The sequence below is a fragment of the Vicugna pacos genome, chromosome 5, assembly GCF_048564905.1.
Source record: "Vicugna pacos chromosome 5, VicPac4, whole genome shotgun sequence".
NCBI classification, from domain to species: Eukaryota; Metazoa; Chordata; class Mammalia; order Artiodactyla; family Camelidae; genus Vicugna; species Vicugna pacos.
In genome coordinates, this window is record NC_132991.1 from 63,222,327 (window position 1) to 63,240,731 (window position 18,405).

Sequence of the window (18,405 nt, forward strand, 5' to 3'; positions counted from 1 at the left end):
TTCCCTCAAGTAATTAAAACCGTATAATTATGTCTTTTGGAAACCTCATTATTTCAAATGCAGAGTTCATAAGGGTAGGGTGGAATGAACTTAGTCAGCCAGGTTTTGCTGTAAAAAGGTCTTCTGGGAGCATTTATTTCATCTGTGAAATTTTGTTTATCTAATGTACTATTTTAGTTTATGAAATTGTTCATCGTTAGTGTTTTTGTTTGTTTAGTACATATAATCAGTAATTTCCAAAATACTGCTAACAACACACTTAGAAAGAATATTTTGCCACTTCTGTTAGTTCTGACTTTTCAAGCTTTTGCTTATTTTTCTAACCTTATGTACTACTCATAGGAAGAAAGCATTCTTAATATTGGAGTCTGTAAAGAGTGATGTTCACTGAAAATACTTTTTTTTCCCTTTATCTTTCAGATGTGCCTCTTCATTTTCACTTTGAAACATTGTTTAAAAAGACTGAAATAAAAGGAGATCTTGCTGAAAATAAATTTGTAGGAGACTGTATCATATCTCCATCACCTGGTATGTCATTTACAAATCTTGTACTTTATATACCTTTTACATCTTTCATATACTTATTACTTTTGCTAAGGAAATAAAATTTGAGAAAGGAATAAATGTAAATCCTTAATTTTTAATATTCGCTGTTCACAGATCACACACACACAAATAGAAAATGCACAGGAGTAATCCTTACAGGAAATGTGTGATAATGAAAATTATGAAATGTTATTGATAAGTATAAAAAGAAATTTAAACATGGGGAAACAGCAGTGCTGGTGACAAGAACAGTGATGATATCAGTTCTTCCTGTTGGTTTATGTTTAATGCAATGTAACTCAACGTTCTAATAGAATTCGGTTAACTTAACAAAATAATTGGAAGGCCCATTGGGAAGAACTAATGGGAAAATATAAAAAGAATTACTGGAAAAAATACTAAGAGAATCTAGCCCAACCACATATAAAAACAGCATAGATTCTATTTTGCTTACATTTAGGAGAGTAGATTCATGAAGCGGACTACATAGCTTATAGTTTATTATATAAGGGAAGGATTGTAAATCAATAAGCGGGGAACTATTCAATAAACAGCACTGTTAGTCTTTTGGGGGAAAGTTTGTTTATATACTCATTTCATATCATGTATCTGAATAAACTCTATTTGGTTCCAAGAATTGTAAATAAAACACTAAAATTTCAGAATAGAACTTGAAAAATTATAATGAAACTCTGAATAGGGGGTGGGGATATTGTCAGTGCTTGGAAGCAATCAGAAAAAGGAAGAAAACACATCAACGTGTTCTGACTCTCTACAAAGCTAAAATCTTCTCAACATCAAAAAAAGTCACACAAACTTAGATTATTTCTGGATGAAATAATCATCTATCTCAAAAACTCAAGAATCAACTGAATGCCTATTAGAATCGGAGTTCTGAAAGGTAGCAGATTTTTAAATAAATCTATAAAAATCAGTAACCTTTATAAATACCAGTAATAACCAGTTAGAATTTATAGAAGAATAAATTATCTATACATATTGACAATGAAAATATAAAATATCTAGGGTTAAACTTAACAAGGAATTACATGAAGAAAGCTTCAAATTTTACTGAGGAACACATTTTACCTGTTAGTTTATTCGAGATTCAAACTGACATATAAGTACTTATGACCTCTGGGATGTGCTTTAAAATACTCTAGCAAAAAAAAGTTGGTGGGAGAGAGCTAAAACAAGATTGGTCACCAGCATTCTTTTTCTTTTTTTTAAAGGATAATTACACAAATAATGAACCTTTTATAAACAGTGAAGCTGGAAGTAGAATACATTCACATCAGTGTCACACTTTACATTAAGCAATTTTTTTGGTGAGAGGGAGGTAATTCAGTTTATTTATTACTATTGCTATTTTTAATGGAAGTACTGGGGATTGAACCCAGGACCTTGTGCATACTAAGCACTGCACTCTACCACTGAACTATACCCTCCCCTACACCAGCATTCTTGATGTTGAATGCCAGGTACAGGGGAGTTCATTATTCTTATTCCCATATGTGTTTCTTGAAATTTTTCCACAGTAAAAAGTTAGAGAAGAAAAAAAATAAAAGCACTAGGAACAAGGAACAATTGCCTGTGCTTAGGAAAAAAAGACTAAAGAAATTTAGGGAAATACAGGTTATGTTTACGTGATGTAACTCTACTTCTTGGAATCTGCCCTGAGACTAACATTTTTTAATTGAAAAAAATTTATGATGAAAAAAAGAAAAAAAAGTATGATGAAAATGATTATTTTAAGAGTGTCCATAATACTTGGAGATCATCATATTAAGTGAAGTAAGCCAGAAAGAGAAAGAAAAATACCATATGATATCACTTATATGTAGAATTTTAAAAAATGACACAAATGAACTTATTTACAAAACAGAAACAGACTCACAGACATAGAAAACAAACTCCTGGTTACCCGGGGGGACAGGGAGGGTGGAGGGATAGATCGGGAGTTTGGAATTTGCAGATACTAACTACTATATATAAAATAGATAAACAACAGGGTCTTCCTGTACAGCACAAGGAACTATATTCAATACCTTGTAATAGCCTATAATGAAAAAGAACATGAAAAGGAATATATATATGTATAACTGAAATACTCTGCTATATATCAGAAATTAGCACATTATTGTAAACCAACTATACTTCAATAAAAATAAAAAAGGAACGTCCACAATAGAAATAATATCAACAGCTAGCTAATAGTGAAGTGATACTGTCTCTAATCAGAGGAATGTTGGGCTGACATCTGAAAAAATAACAATGAGTTATCAGATTTAAAAAATGCAATAATACATATATGCAAATAAAAATGATTACATTTGAAATATGAAATATATGTATTTGAAAGGGAATATGCAAAAAATGAGGTTAGGTGATTATATTTCTTATGTTTTATTATTTATCTGACTTTGAAATATAGGGCAGTGTAAATGTTAGGCACAAAATTATTAGCAATGTATCAATAATGTAATGACATGTTGGTAATGGGAAATTAAAAGCTAAGAATGGAAGACATTTGAATTGAATGCTGCAATAACATTAGGCAAATCAATGTATTCTTTTGTATACTGATCTCTCCTCCCCTGTTTTCCTCATTCCCTTCCAAATAACTAAGCCTTAATTAGGTTTCATCCTATGTGTTTGTCTTATATGGATGGTCATTAATTTTTCTCTTGTACAGAATTAAGTAAAACTGGAGTTCAACATTTATTGAGCAACTACTCTGGGACAGAATATTAGGTGCTGAGAAAAAAGGTGAATCATAGGAAATCAAAGAAATTATAATGTAACGGGGGAAGCAGACACACACATGACTATTAAATAATGTTATGGGTACAGTCATGATAAAAACATTCTAAAAAGAGGAGGGAGTGTATAACTCTGCCTAGGGGAAGGCAGAGGAAGAGAGGTTAAGGGTGATGGGAAAAAGAGGAAGTCCAGAAAGATGGTGATGCCAAATACTTCACTGGAATTTGGAGGAAGAGTGAAGTGTTCCAGATCACTGTTTCTCAGACTTTAGTGTGCAGATTACTTGGTGGACATCTTACAGTGCAGATTCTGACTCAGCAAGTTTGGAATGGTTTCTAAGATTCTACATTTCAACAAGGTTCCAGGTGGTTCAAATCCTGTTGGCTTTGAAAATGGAAACAATCCCAAACCTCATCATGGAGACATGAAACAATGTGCTATGTTCACGTATATTCAAATGGCCAGGGGTTCTTGTAGGGTAGATTGTGTTAGGGTAGCTTTGCTCCAGAGCTTGGATTTACCCTGTACTTGTCCATCCGAGTTGTCAACTGTGACAGAACTGCTGACTTCAGGTAACAATAAAGTAGGGAAAAGTAAGCTGAAGAAGTGATTAGTTAGTTGCCGATTGTGAGAAAAAACCAAAGCCAACTTAAGGGCCTGTTCTCATCAGTATGTTCCAAGTCATGAAAGACAAAACAATGGAATTATCTGAGATATGATAGAACTTTAAAGAGACTTGTCAACTGAATGCAGAGTCAGCAGTATTTTCTATAAGGAACATTATAGGAATAATTGGTGAAATTTGAATAAGGTCTCTGTGTAGGTAATAGTGTTAACTTCTTGTTTTGATCATGGTGTGACTATATAAGAGAATGTTCTTGTTTTTGAAAAAAAATATATTGACATATTTAGAGAGGCATCATGTCAATAACTTAATTTCATTGGAGTTCAGAAAGATAAAGCAAATGTGCTAAAATGTTAACATCTGAGGACTCTGAGGAAAAGGTATATGGGACTTCTTTGTATTATTTCAAGTTTTCTCAAAGTCTGAAATTATGTCAAAACAGGAAGTTTGTTATTTTTTAGAGTGGATAGGTGAGAGAGGAACCAACAGCATCACAACCCACACAAGTGAGCCAGCAGCCTAGGGCTCAGCCTCCTCCCCCAACACTTCCTCATAGCTAACCCCACTGTCAGTGTGGTCTTACGCTTCAAACCTGCTTCTGTATCTTTATTTCTACCACTTTCAGTCCAACCTAATGATCCCTTATCTTTACTGTTGAAATAGCCCAATCAATGTTTACTTCCCTTCAATCACTGTAGCAAGTAATATTTTCAATCTAATTACATCACATATGCTTCCCAGCAGATCTTTTAAAATACATGACAGAGGAAGTATTATTTAATAGAGGGCCCCAAAAGCCCTACCTACATAGCTTGTCTACAACCTGTTCATGGTTCTTTTTCACCACGCTTCCTTATGCTGCATTACTTGACTGCTGTTCAGTTCCCAAATTTGTCCTGCTTCCTGGAGCCTTGGGCCTTTCTACCATTCTCTCTTCCTTCCCCTTACATTCATCAGCTGTTTCTGTTCGTATTTGAAATCTTATCACTCTATCTGGGGAAGCCTTTGCTAGAGCTCTCTTACTATCTAGATACACTCATTATCTTCTATCAGTAGTACTTCTTTTTCCTATCACACATTACTTGCAGTCTCTCAGAGTGCCTGTAAGCTACAGCACATGCAGGGACCATGCCTGTTTTTTGCTCACATTGTATCCCCAAGGTATAACACACTGCCTGGCACAAAATTGGCTCTCCAGAGTTACTGATTATATAAATGAAAGGGAAGAGAAGGCAGGAGACAGGAGAGATCTTGGATCAAGATGTAGTTTAGGATGGAATTTAGGGGAGGATTTGGGTAAGCAACAACTGAAAGGCTGAGAGGGTTATTATAATTAGAACAGGTGAAGAGAATGTGTGGCACTAGACTCTAGATTGCCATGTATTTCCTGCTATTTCAAGAGTCCACTGAAACCTTCAAAACACTGAAGAGTAAGAGGGGAAACATGTAAAGAAAACATTTAAGTAGAATTCAATATAAAGCATCACCTTAGAGAAGGTTAAAGTTTCTTCAAAATTTGTTGTGCTTTTAGGACAAGGAGGATGGTGAGTTCTTTTTAGAACAGATGGGTTGAATTGCCTGGGGTTTGCTTTAAAATACTCTAGAAATATTTCCATTGAAATGAGTGGACACAATTGGTACACCAACATGTGACAGACACATGTATGTTATAAAACCTAACTCTCACAATTCTAGTTACCCCTTTTTAGAAATGAGTTTACAATCATGCCTGCCATGTTACTGTACTTTGACATCTTTCTCTGCATTCTTCTTTTGGTGATGGTAAGAAATCTTGGGGGTCATCTTAGAATTGTTTACCCTTTTCCCTGAGTGCTTTAAAGTCGCTGTTTTCTCCTGCATCTGATTATGCTTTATGTCAATCTGATTCTCATTCCTTTGCAGTAATTTTTTTTATACCTTCACTGGTACTTTTAGGATGTCTTCATAGTGATATGCTGTACGATTTTTTTTTGACACAAATATTACTGAAATCTTAGGGTTCATAACATTGACTGTGGAAAAATTTTGGCAATTGTCTCTTCAAATATTGCCTCCCATTCATTCTACTCTCTCCTCTGTTACCCTGTTTTGGTTTATCCTCCTTTATTTTTTTTATTTTTTATTTTTTGTATTTCCATCACTCTATTTCCTTGAGTTGTGGAATTACTCTTCCAACCCACTCATTCTGATTTTTAGCTATGTCCGTTCTGTTATTCCGGAGGTGAGTAATAATCTTGTTTTTAAATATGAACAATTATACCTTCTACTTATGAAGTCTCTCCAGAGACTTCTGCCTCTTTCTCTTGGCAATATTAGTTATTTTGAAGACCTGTTAATCTGTATTCTGTATATATATTAACTATTTCTTGAGATGGTTCTACTATTTGTTGTTCCTACTTCCTTGATCTGTGCTGTTAGTATTGAGAGTTTCGGAGTCTTGATTGTGTTCTCATCTTTTTGATATTCACTGTTGAGACTGTTCTGCCACTGCTTTTTATAGGATCCTTTTCATGGAAGAGGTAGAAATTTGCACTCTATACTATTTTCAGAGGCAGTTAAGGATGGGCAGGACATTGTTTCAAAGTGGGGCATTTATACATTGCCGTACTATCCACTCATCCATTTCTGTGCTCAGGCCTCATCCAGGACCCTGGCTGAGGTGTTGGCATGCGTAGTCATTCTGTCAGTTGCTCCAGGTAATATTCCTGCCCAGTTTTTCTTCCAGGTCTAGAGCCCCTTTGATACTGATCACATTTTTTGTGGCGGTAATTTCCCACATGCTTTTGCAGTTTGCTCTTCGAATTTCACAAGGTATTAGTCTTTCAGAGAGTCCTCACACATTCTGCTCTACTTACAAGTTTCTTCTTTTGTCTGCTAGGGTGGATGTAAATGTGCAGACCTGTGCATGGTTTATGTATACAAATGCTGCCTATCATTTCTAGGGTGCTTTGTCATCTTAAAATCTCAGTCACTTTTGGTAGGCCATACTTTTTTTCAGTGTTGGTGAGAAATTGGCACTTCAGCCTACATTATTTCTTTCTCTGTTCCTTTCCATATTGCCCAGCATTTCAAAAAGAAGCCAATTTGGTTATTAATCCAGTACTGGAAATATGAGGTTCAGATAGAAACGGTAATCACGATGAAACTAACATGTACTGCATACTTATGTGAGATAGCCTTCTAGTGACTATTACAGGAATTAACTCACTTAATCCTCATAATCCCGCAATAGCTTTTATTATTCCTATCTTATAAATAAGGCAACTGAGGGACAGATATTAAGTGGCTTAAAGTTTTAAAAAAGTAATTGCTTTAAAAAAGTCAAAGACAAATATCCTATGATGTCACATATATATGGAATCTAAAAAAATGATACAAATGAACTTATTTACAAAACAGAAGTAGACTCAAATATAGAAGATGAATTTACGGATACTAAGAGGGAAAGGGGGGAGGGATAAATTAGGAGTTTGGAGTTAACAGATAACACAGTACTATATATGAAATAGATAATCAAGCTTCTACTGTATAGCACAGGGAACTGTACTCAGTATCTTATAATAACCTGTAATTTCCATAATCTGAAAAATCTGAATCACTATGCTGTACACTTGAAATTAACCCAATATTGGAAATCAATTATACTTCAGTTTAAAAACAAAGAATGGTGTTGGCAGTCAAGAGGCTGATGAAACTGGTTCTTGCTCTCAAGAGATCCCAGTCTATTGTGATTCTGCAATGTTACTTAGTCCTGAATTATCTCCAGATTTAAGGGATTTAAGAACTAAGGATTCAGATCCTATTCAGCAAAGATTTACAGATCTGAACAAGTCTTCTCCCAAAATGTGGTAATTTAGAAAAATGAGATCTCCTTTCCTCTTCATTCTCCTCAAAATAATGGAGCAACTATAGGAAACTGGGCACTTACTGAAGATGTTTTTAATGAATCTTATTCTGGGTATTTTCAGTTTAGGAGTATTTCATCTTGGTATGTACTTACTTCATTATATGTAATTTTGGACGGGTATATTAATATTCTGCAGTATTACCAAGTAAAAACAGATGAACATGTTCATTATCTGTTTCTGTTAAGGAACTAAAACTTCACATTTCCTTTCTTTCCATTTGTTTTAGTCCATAATACTTCTCTGAATCAATGGAGAAATGGATTTTCTCCTACATGCAAGCCTCAAATAAGGTCGGACTCTTCTGCACAGCTGTTACAGGGAAGAAAGAAAAGACACTTGAGTGAAACAGCACTAGGTAGGTTACAATGAGGACATGAGCTCTAGCACTAAAAACTGAAAATAACAAATTCTCATCTCCATCTGCTGCCTCATAGGAGTTCATAATCCAAGTCACTAATTACACAAAATATCCATGGTTTATGAACGTGATAACAGCATATTCAAGTAGTCAGTTCAGAATTATTTGTGGACTGGGAATCCATCCACTTCATGGCAATTAGGGATTTCCTTCCTATGTTTCCTAATTATTTTCTACTAACTGTCCTTCTGGACAAGACAGTCTCCAACCTTGTATTCTAGATTCAAAATATGTCAGGACAGGTTGCCTTTTAGAAATTCATTAATTACCATTTCTGGTGCCTATTGTGGAGATGTTGATTCACTGATGCTCCCTCAGAATTTTGAGAAATTGGATGAGATTCATCTAAAATAACTCAACCACCTAGTTCAGTTCCCCTGAGGAGCTTACAGTCACTACGGGTATCTCTGAAACCAGAACTCTGCAAATAATGCAAAGTGGGTTGGTTATGGGGACTTGGGACAAGATAGTGTCAATAATTATTGCAAATGATAAAATTAAAACGTAACTGGAAAGATATATATTAAATAACATATTATCTGTAGACCCTACCAGTTCTTGTTCATTGTCCTAGTGGAAATAGCGCTATATACGTTCATCAAGTATTTCCTAGGTGTAGTACATCAGTACACCCAATAAATTAGGAACTATTTATACCCAAGGTGTACTGGACTGTAATTATACATGAGGGATTTAACATATTTATCACTATTGCCTCTAGAAATCCCACCATAACAGACCAAGTCACTACCTGATACCACTACCTGATCAACTAATGTGGCACAAAATGAATAAACTCCCACCCACATCCAGAGATTTCATTATGCTTTTTGGTACCTTAATCTTAAGACAGCCAAGAGTCACCTAGCTTTCGAAGAACTTTCATTCATGTTTACTGAACTATAGGGAAACTTGTATCTTAACATAAAAATACATTATAAATGTAAAGTGTTTCCCTTGAATTGACAGACCTAACTTTGAGTTTGATAGAAACACAGGGATAGAAGAACAAGCAAATGCTATACTACAAAGAACTAGACAACTCTTGAAAGTGCAGGACACCTGCTCTAGTCTTTAACAAGTCAATGTCCTAAGAAATGAACTCTAGTTCTAAATTATAATAAACCTAAGAGACAACCAATTTCAATATGTAGATAATGATTTGAATAAGCTACCAGCCAGAAATGACGTCTTCAAACAACTGAAGCAATATGGACTGTATATTAAATTTTATGTTACACAGAAAATGATTAATATCTGTGCTAAAGCAAAACAAATAAGGGCTGTACATAAACTTATACTCACAAATAGGAGAGCAGAACAAATGGAAAAAAGGAACATGGAAGAAACAGAAAATAACAAAGTTGGAAGTAAGCTTCTAATCAATATCCTGAGAAAAGAGAAATTTCGTTCCTGAAATAGGGTCCTATAAAAAAATGAATAAAAAAGAAAAAGAACTTTTAGAATAAGTACTTCAATAGGAGAAAGTTTCAAAAATCAGTAGAACAGTCATAAGATCCAGATAAGGAAATCTCCCAAAAAGTAGAACGAAAGGTCAAAGATAACAAAAATATGAGAAAATAAAGAAGAAAATTAAGAGGGAAGTTTTAGAGGTTCAACTTCAGAAGAATTACAGAAAACACGAAGAGAGTAAAGGGAAATGAGGTTAAAGAAATGTAAGATGCATTGAATAAAAACTGTCACGACCCCAGAAAATGTAAATTGTGGCAAGGATTATGGGTAAGATTCTTTTCATTTCCTTTTTTTCTTTTTGATACATGAATTTAAAAAATAAGGAATAGCATGTTACCTAACTAGGAAAATAGAAATTCTAATACCTTCCAGTTACATTTAATGTATGACATTCTCAATGGTTCTTTCCATGGCAGGAGAAAGAACTAGATTTGAAGAATATGCTTTTCAACGCACAGAACCAGGATCTCATAGCAATTTTACTGCAGTTACTAATGTCAATGTACTATCAAGAACCCAGAATTCATCATCACAAGTAGGTTTTTTTGTACAGTGAACTTTAAAAGATGCATTATAGCCTTTTAAAAATCAGCTGACTGATGTTAAAAACTTTACAATGTATTCTAATCTGTAACAGCCATATTTACTAGCACATAATTAGCATATTTAGAATTATTAGGAAGCAATAAATTTGATTAAGGTTTTTTTACTAGGGAGCTAATTGTTCATTAATCCTTGGTTATGGCTTTTTTTGTGTTAAAAACTTCATAACCATCCTTACTCCATAACATGAAGCTAAACATAATCTTGCTACTAAGAATCTAGCATTTGTGTTGTTCTTACATTGTTTTGTTATTTGGTCAGGGAGTAGAGGTCAAAAAGTGGGAGAATTTAGAAAAAACAGCATGAAATTCAGGAACCAGGAACACATAAATGAAGACTGTAAAAATGATCTTTATTAAATGGCTTAAATTATTTCATTTTATAGCCTTTCCTAATTAGCAAGTTTGTTAAAAGATCATTTCATTGACATTTAGGGTCCTTTATGGTACTCTCTTCTGATAAGTTTTGCATCTTAAGGCATTCATATTTTTATGGTCTTAAAAATAGGCTTGTATGTGTGTACACACAAATGTACACTGCATACTTGCCAAAATGGATTCTATTAGTTTATAGAAAATAGGTATGCCTTGGTTTTCAGATGCACTGTCATACTGTCTTATATAATTTGTGGAAGGATCATCACAGGTAACCAAATACTACTGTAAAACTACTGTAATCCTGTTTTGCAGAATACTGCACGGAGGAGATTGCGAAGCGAGAGCTCTTATGACATAGATAATATTGTAATTCCCATGTCATTAGTGGCCCCAGCTAAGTTAGAGAAACTCCAATATAAGGAAATACTCACTCCAAGGTATGTATACTTCTTTTTTATTAAGAATTGGGAATTACTAAGGCTTACTCTGGCACTTTTTTCATTCAATATTTAGTTATCTATTATGTACACAGCACTAAAAGCTATGTTAGGGGTGTAAATAATTATAGTAACAAATAGTCCTTGCTCTTTAAAATGGAGGTTTGCACAAGGTTGTGAAAGTGTTCAAAGCAAGCAATTATCTGCACAGGGTATTTATTCACTGTAAGACAATAAACACCTGTGACAACAAAAATAGCATTTTGATGTATTTCCAGATCAGAAATAAACACATCAAAAAGCAAGATGAATGGGAAGACTGGGAAGACATCATGAAGGAGGGGAAGGTAGAGTGTATTCACATAGGGAGAGCACAACACAGGCACAGGGACAGACAGGTGTGCAAGGATAAGCTGGAGACTGGTTTTGTAGTGTGATAAAGGAAACACAGGCTCAAAAAGACCCAGATCGTGAAGGTTCTTAAATGCCATACACAGATGCTTCCTGCTGGCAGTGAAGTTAAGTCAGCAATGATGAAAGCAGTTTTTATAAATCTGGCACCAGAAGCAAGAGACAGAAAAGGATGGAAACAGATACATGAGCTGGGTGACAATTATATTAATTCCTCCCCATCTGTATTCTAGCTAATTTCTAATTCTCTTATTCATAATTACTTTGAGGTATGTAGAGAACTCTTAATACTTTAGGAAGCATTATGAGAGTTCCTACAGAGAACCTGCTGATATATTCCACGTAAGTAAGGAATACTTTCTGTGGTTATGATATTCTGTAGCAAGTGTTTTTCAATGGCAGTGGCAGGCTGGAGCTAGCTGGTTGAGCTGGTTGTTTTAATACATAGGAATCTGATCCAGTTGTTCAACCCACCAAAGGCCATGATGGAAGTCTTCACACAAAGAAATTGGCAACTACTACAAGTCAGAGCTTTTCCCTCTTTTTTGAGCCAGTTTATCAGCATACCACGGACTTATTTCAAAATTAGTACATTCTAAGGTATAAAAAGCAGCTTCGCAGAAGAGACTGTTGTAAGGCCTTATCTTCTCTGTCTTCTTTCTCATAATACAAATATTTTATCTTTTTAAAAAATGTACTAAAATAAAACCATTTGAATTATAGAAGTCCCAAGGAAAGAAAACATTACTGCATTAGCTGTGCTTAGAGAATAAAATTGCTACATTTAGATACACAAAAGCATTTGAAATTGGTTTCTATCTCTTCAACAGTTGGCGGATGGTTGTTCTTCAGCCTTTGGATGAATATAACTTAGGTGAAGAGGTAAGTGCCTTTCACTTATGGGGTAGTTGCACTTTACAGTATTATGAAGCCTCCTTAATTTAATATTTAAGGAAAAGGGAAATATAAGCCCTTTAACACAGTGATTTTTTTTCACTTATGAAAAGTGCCTCATTAAGGGTATCAATGTGATAAGAAATGGTTTTGTGCAGGTTTGACTGCTTACATGAATTGTTGAATTTATGAATATCTGTATTCATTCCCAATATTAGATTTAGTCTTCACAGTCAAGCCTACAATGCCATATTCAAAATCTTGGGAACAAACTGCTTTTGGATTTGGAAAATTTTAGACTTTAGAAAATTAATGTGGTGCATACATCATGTAATACATGCAGGCAGTCTAAGACAGCTCTCATAATCAAATATTCAGGTTTCTATAGTGAAATATTTATAGGAAATGGAATAGCTTCACATCTTTTCAGATCAGGCTGTCACCAAATGATTTATGAACACTTGTTTTTTTCAGATTTTTGTAACTGCAGAAAAGAGACTGTGGACCTGTATGGATAAAACTTACAATTAAGAAAAATTACAAGGAAAAATACTATAGAACCAAACTAATTCCAAAGTGGTAGTCTGACTGAATTACTGCATTCTGTTCTTATTTTGTAGTTGGCTTTATTCCTTTGATAACTATGTAAGTTTAAAAAGTTAAAGCTGTGTTCTTAGAAACAATGAATAGTACATACATGTAAACTTTAAAAACTTAAAAAACCAAAAAAACTTTGAAAAAACACCCCCAAAATAGTCTGTAGTAGCAGTATTATATAAGACATTGTTTCTAATAGTCTTTCTGTGCCAACCGATCATGTTTTTCAGCAACCAAAATTTATGTCTCTTTGATGCAGTTCCCTCTTTTAATGCACTCTTCCCTAGTTCTGAATGATCCTAGCCAGAAAACCCAAATTCAAAAACACCACAACCAACGCCTTAGAACTCCAGATAAGTAATTCAAATTCCCACTTATCTCAGACCGTTTTACTTTTGACATTACTATGTCAAAGTTTTGAACAAAGCATTAAGAATATTTTATGTAAATGGGAAGAAGCACTGTGAACCTATATTTAGTCTAGGCAGCTATTCATACTCTAGATAAGTCTTCAAATGTGACCCAATAGTGAAAAAAAGTTTTTAACTCCCTCTTCAATTTGTAACATTTGTTCTCATGACTTATACTGCATTTATTTTAGTTTTCTTCCTATTGTTCTCTTGATGAGGAACTTTGACACTTGTTTTCATATTTCAAAATGTTCCTGATAAAAGCAAAACTTTAATTTCTTATTTTTAATTCCAGATAGAAGATCTCTCTGATGAAGTTTTCTCCCTAAGACACAAAAAATATGAAGAGAGAGAGCAAGCCAGATGGTCACTGTGGGAGCAAAGCAAATGGCACAGAAGAAACAGCAGGCAGGTGTTGTCAATTGAAACCCAAACCGTTAGCTCCAGGTGGAATCTACAGTTCTGTATGAATGAGGGAGACCATTATAAAGGCAGGAAACACACATGTATAAACATGTAACATAAGCTGTCTGTGCACTAGAAGTGAAGCACTGCATATACTGAGCTTACATTTAAAACATATTCGGGCTAATTACATAAATGAGGAGGAGTTTTTCTATTTTATTCCACTGTTTCTCATGCTTATCGTCAGCTTCAGGAATAGAGTTAACTGAGCAAATAATGTGAAAACTGCCCCTAGATAAAGCAAATCAGTTCAGTGTACTGTAATAGTGGACCTAACACTAGGGGTTAAAATCTATAAACATAACCACTTCAAAATGTTTTCCTTAGAAAGAAACAAAAACTTCAAGAAAACTATCCAGTCTAAAAAGTAAATAGTCTAAAATACTTTGAACATGACTTTGAGGGAAGGTGGGATAAATCCTAAAAACATAATTAGTAATTATGTATTTGAGAAAATCCCTGGTATTTTATATTGTAACATTGGATGATTTTTTAATATATAGCCAAAACTCAAAGCAAGAGCATGTTGAAATCTGATAGTCACTTTAGTGTGGGGTGTCTCCAATTTATTCAGTACTATTATCCCAACATGCATCAGGTTCCATTCTCATCTTTTTCCATATTCCAGGGATATAACTTTCCAGAAGTATAGAAGAAAATGTAAATTTAGTCCTTCATGGATGACATTATAATAATAGAATACTCTTTGGAACTCAGACTGTAAGGGTCAATTAACTGTCTTTTTTTGCTTTCTGGAAAATAAAAAACACCTCAAACTTGTAACAAAACCACTATTATAATTTGCCTAAAGATTTCATAAAATACTATGTAACTCTTCGAGCTGTGAAGGTATTTAAATGAGGAAATTGTAAAAATCTTTTGTGCAGAACTGTTTAAAGACAAGCTACCAAGTTAAATTGACTTAGTGACATCTTGGGTTGTTTCTAAAATGTTAAGACCTCAACAAATTATCATCTTGATTTTCTTGCTAGAGCTTACAGTAAAAATGTTGAAGGACAAGACTTGCTTTTGAAAGAATACCCTAATGACTTCAGTGGTGGGCAGCACTGTGCTGCCGGGAGTCCCGTCGAGCCTCCGCCGTCAGAGAGCCAGGAGCCGAGTGCGCATGGCTCCCCCTCACTAAATGAAAGTCAAGAAATCAAGGCAAGTATAATACACATAACTAGCTAAACCGCCTTTTAATTGACTTTTAACTTTTACAATCTTGTTTATAGAATTGCTTGTTGCTAATTAAGGATTCATCGTTATGTAACACATTCAGTAGACAATCCAGTACAGAATGCTGGGAATCAGAGGATCTGCATTCCAGCATTCTAGTTACGTCACTAACTACACTTTCCTGTCTTTTTATAACATGTCATTACTAATTCCACCGATTCACTCATGTGTTAAAAAACGGGGATTCTATCAAAGCATCATTACAAACCAAATCAGATTAAAGAGAACAGCACCTGGCACATTGTAAATGTTATTAGGTATTTCTCTTCCCCTTATAAAAGATTTTTGTTTCCCCGTACGTCCAGTTCTAACCTCAACGGCAGTGTTTTCTAACACTACACCTATAAAGTGTACTTCTTGCCCTCTTCTTCATAAGTAGGTGTTGGAAAAGAACCACATCTAGAGAGAGCGGAGACTACAGAAATTAATAGGCAAGTCACAGAAAGCTCGGGGAAGGAAAGGTCAAAGGTGTCTGTAATAACGATGGGGTGAAAATGGAGATGCTGAAGTAGAAGAAGATGCAAACACTGTTAAAGGGCCTACCCAAAGTACTCCTGGGTTGAAAATGAAGACCAGTGTCCTAATGACAGCGGTTTTCTCTTCGTGGCAGAGGCAAAGTGAAAACTTAACTCCCAAGGGTCCCTAAGTAATCCTCAGTATGTACCATTTTGAGTTGCTAAATACATATGACCAAATGAAAATGTGTACATTTATGTGCTAAAGAACAGAACAATGGTTATGACAAAATTAACATCTATAGATTACTTGAGACAGGAATTTAAAAATAAATTAGTTGAAACTTAACTTGAAAATGTTTTGTCTTTCAGTCTTTGTGGTGGGAACGACGGGCTTTTCCACTGAAGGATGAAGACACACAAGCCTTATTATGCCAAGATGAAAAAAACGATCAGATTGAAAGATCAAGCCCAGCTTTCCATGGTGTAGCCTTTTGTACTAGTGCAGCAGAGAATGGCCACCATCCGAAAAGGCAGGCGGATGGGATGGAAGTGTACAAAACCTTTGGTCTAGGACTTACTCATGTTAAAAAAAATAGGTGACAGGGAACAGGTTAAGAAAACTATGTAACTGAATGGAAAACAGGAGAAAAAAATGAGCCCTGTTCTTCACCCTCCACCCCACCACAGCCACAATTCCAGAGTAAGAGCATGTAGTGCATGTATTAGCTTTTATGCTGTCCGTGAAACAGGCAAGTTATGTCTCATTTTCCTTCTTGAACCATAGGACTATCTAGCTTCTCACCCACAGACAAGTGCTAGTCATTTGTGTTTATGATACAAATCACAAGCACCAAAAAATTAACTGCTGCAATTTGTTATCAGATCACATTACTGGGTAAATAATACTTTTTAAACGACCTTATACCCACACATACACACATCCCTGTGCATCACTAACAGATCTTTTTTCTATACACATGGTAATTCTTTAAACTGACTCAGAAGTATATTAAGAATATACAAATGCATGTGTATAGACTATACATGCATACATATACACACATATGTAGTTTTAAAAAACACTGGCAGTGACCACTCTACTTGAAAATGCATGTATGAACTACCCCATGAAATATAAAATGCACTATAAATAAGGAAGCACAGGTTTCCAATGGTAATGGACATCTAAAAGTCTTGACTAAGGAAAAGAATTCTTTAAAAAAAAAAATGTTTAACCAATAGAAGTTATTTATGGAAATTTCTTTACCAAATAACAAATCTGAAATCACTGATACCTATTGGATTAAACATAAGTTATTTTCTATTCACTCCTAACAGAATAAGACAAGCAAAGTAGAGTTAAATATTGGTGTATTTTAAATACTATCATATCTTTTAAAACTCACCTTGAGTTTATCTATTTTCTGTATCTCATGAAGAGAAGACACCAACTTAAAATAAGCAACAAACAGGAAATTCCTGTTAGTTAGTATACTGTTGTACTTCTAGTTAATTTGGTCATTCCTTACCATAGTTTATCCAAATAAGCATCTATTCTTACTTGTATCCTAGAAAGAGGATTAAAATTTTTAAGAGGATAATGCTTCAATACTGGATATTGGAGTATGCATTAAGTAAAATTCCTTTTGAAGCTATTACATCATTTTTTCTATGTAAAAGTTGAGGACAATTTATATGAATTGCTTTTGCTCATGTAATTAATAAAAGGTTATTCAAGTTGTAGTACCCATATAACTGACAATCCTAGCCATTTGGCCAAATCTGGGGTATTTGACACCAAGTTTTTGTTAGGGATTAGAAATTATATTGGTCCCTGTAAAGAAGAAAAAGAATTTCCGGTTCAATACTGACAAATTTTTGCTTGTAGTTTTACTGTACATTTATTTTTTAAAAAAGAAAACAAAAGCCAGAACAGATCCAAGTTGTCCAGGCAAAAAAACTCAAATCTTTTTGTCATGTCTGATATTATAATCGTCTATGTAAGTTTTTTAATTAAAGTTATTTCTATATGCCTTGTGTTGTCTGATTTGATTAAATGCCATCCATCTATGGCACAAGCTTTTCCTAAGCCAAAATAAAAACAGTAAGAAACAAATTTTTACCTCACAACATAGAAGAAACCAAGCAAGCTCTGTTCTGTGCTTTAAGTGCTAACATTCTTATTTTTCAAACTTTATTTTCCAAAACCCATAGCAGCCTGAAAAAGCTTAATGACAGTGCTCCTGTTATTTCCTGCCATGTGTTTTACACAGCAAGAGCATTTACAACAATAAAGTGGCTAATATATATCCGCTGTCAAAATGTAATCTGGGACACAATTATAAATATTTAGCTTATGGATTAACTCTGTACCTTGTTATACCTTAGCCTACCTGGTCCTTCTTGGATTAATGAAATACATATCCTTGGGGTCAAAATCCATAGATGCAGAATATTCTCAGTCATCTGGTTCTGCTACAGGGTAAAGTTAGACTGAAAATAAGACAATGTTAAGTACAAGAAGCTTCCTTGTGTAATTCACCTCACAAGGGCTCCATCTGTAAAGAGTACAGACCAGAAATTCTATGCTCTACTGGGTCCTTTCCATGGTACCAGCCTGCTGACAAGCTTTAGCATCTTCATTTTTAAAATGGGGACAAAAATACCTGTCCTACCACTCACAGGACAGATTTAAAGGACTGATGAGATTGTATCAATGTACTTTATGATCTACAAACATAAAGTTATATAACGATAGCTATACTTCGTATTGCACATTCT

The 18,405-nt window shown here is 34.5% G+C and overlaps 1 protein-coding gene across 7 annotated transcripts in view; it reads left to right on the forward strand.

The window, feature by feature from the left end:
• Positions 1-17,654, forward strand: part of KANSL1L (KAT8 regulatory NSL complex subunit 1 like) — a 113,600-nt gene extending 95,946 nt beyond the window's left edge. For 6 of the 7 annotated variants that reach the window (XM_072961346.1, XM_006205250.4, XM_015240102.3 and 3 more), the window contains exons 8-15: positions 421-528; positions 8,069-8,197; positions 10,150-10,268; positions 11,026-11,150; positions 12,392-12,443; positions 13,758-13,870; positions 14,920-15,091; positions 15,994-17,654. In XM_072961346.1, coding sequence (XP_072817447.1) covers positions 421-528; positions 8,069-8,197; positions 10,150-10,268; positions 11,026-11,150; positions 12,392-12,443; positions 13,758-13,870; positions 14,920-15,091; positions 15,994-16,224 — 1,049 coding nt within the window. In that variant the 3' untranslated portion in view covers positions 16,225-17,654. Of the gene's footprint in view, positions 1-420; positions 529-8,068; positions 8,198-10,149; positions 10,269-11,025; positions 11,151-12,391; positions 12,444-12,929; positions 13,101-13,757; positions 13,871-14,919; positions 15,092-15,993 lie in introns of those variants that run through there. The other variant, XR_012072775.1, reaches the window with a different exon arrangement.
• The last annotated feature ends 751 nt before the right edge of the window (positions 17,655-18,405 follow it).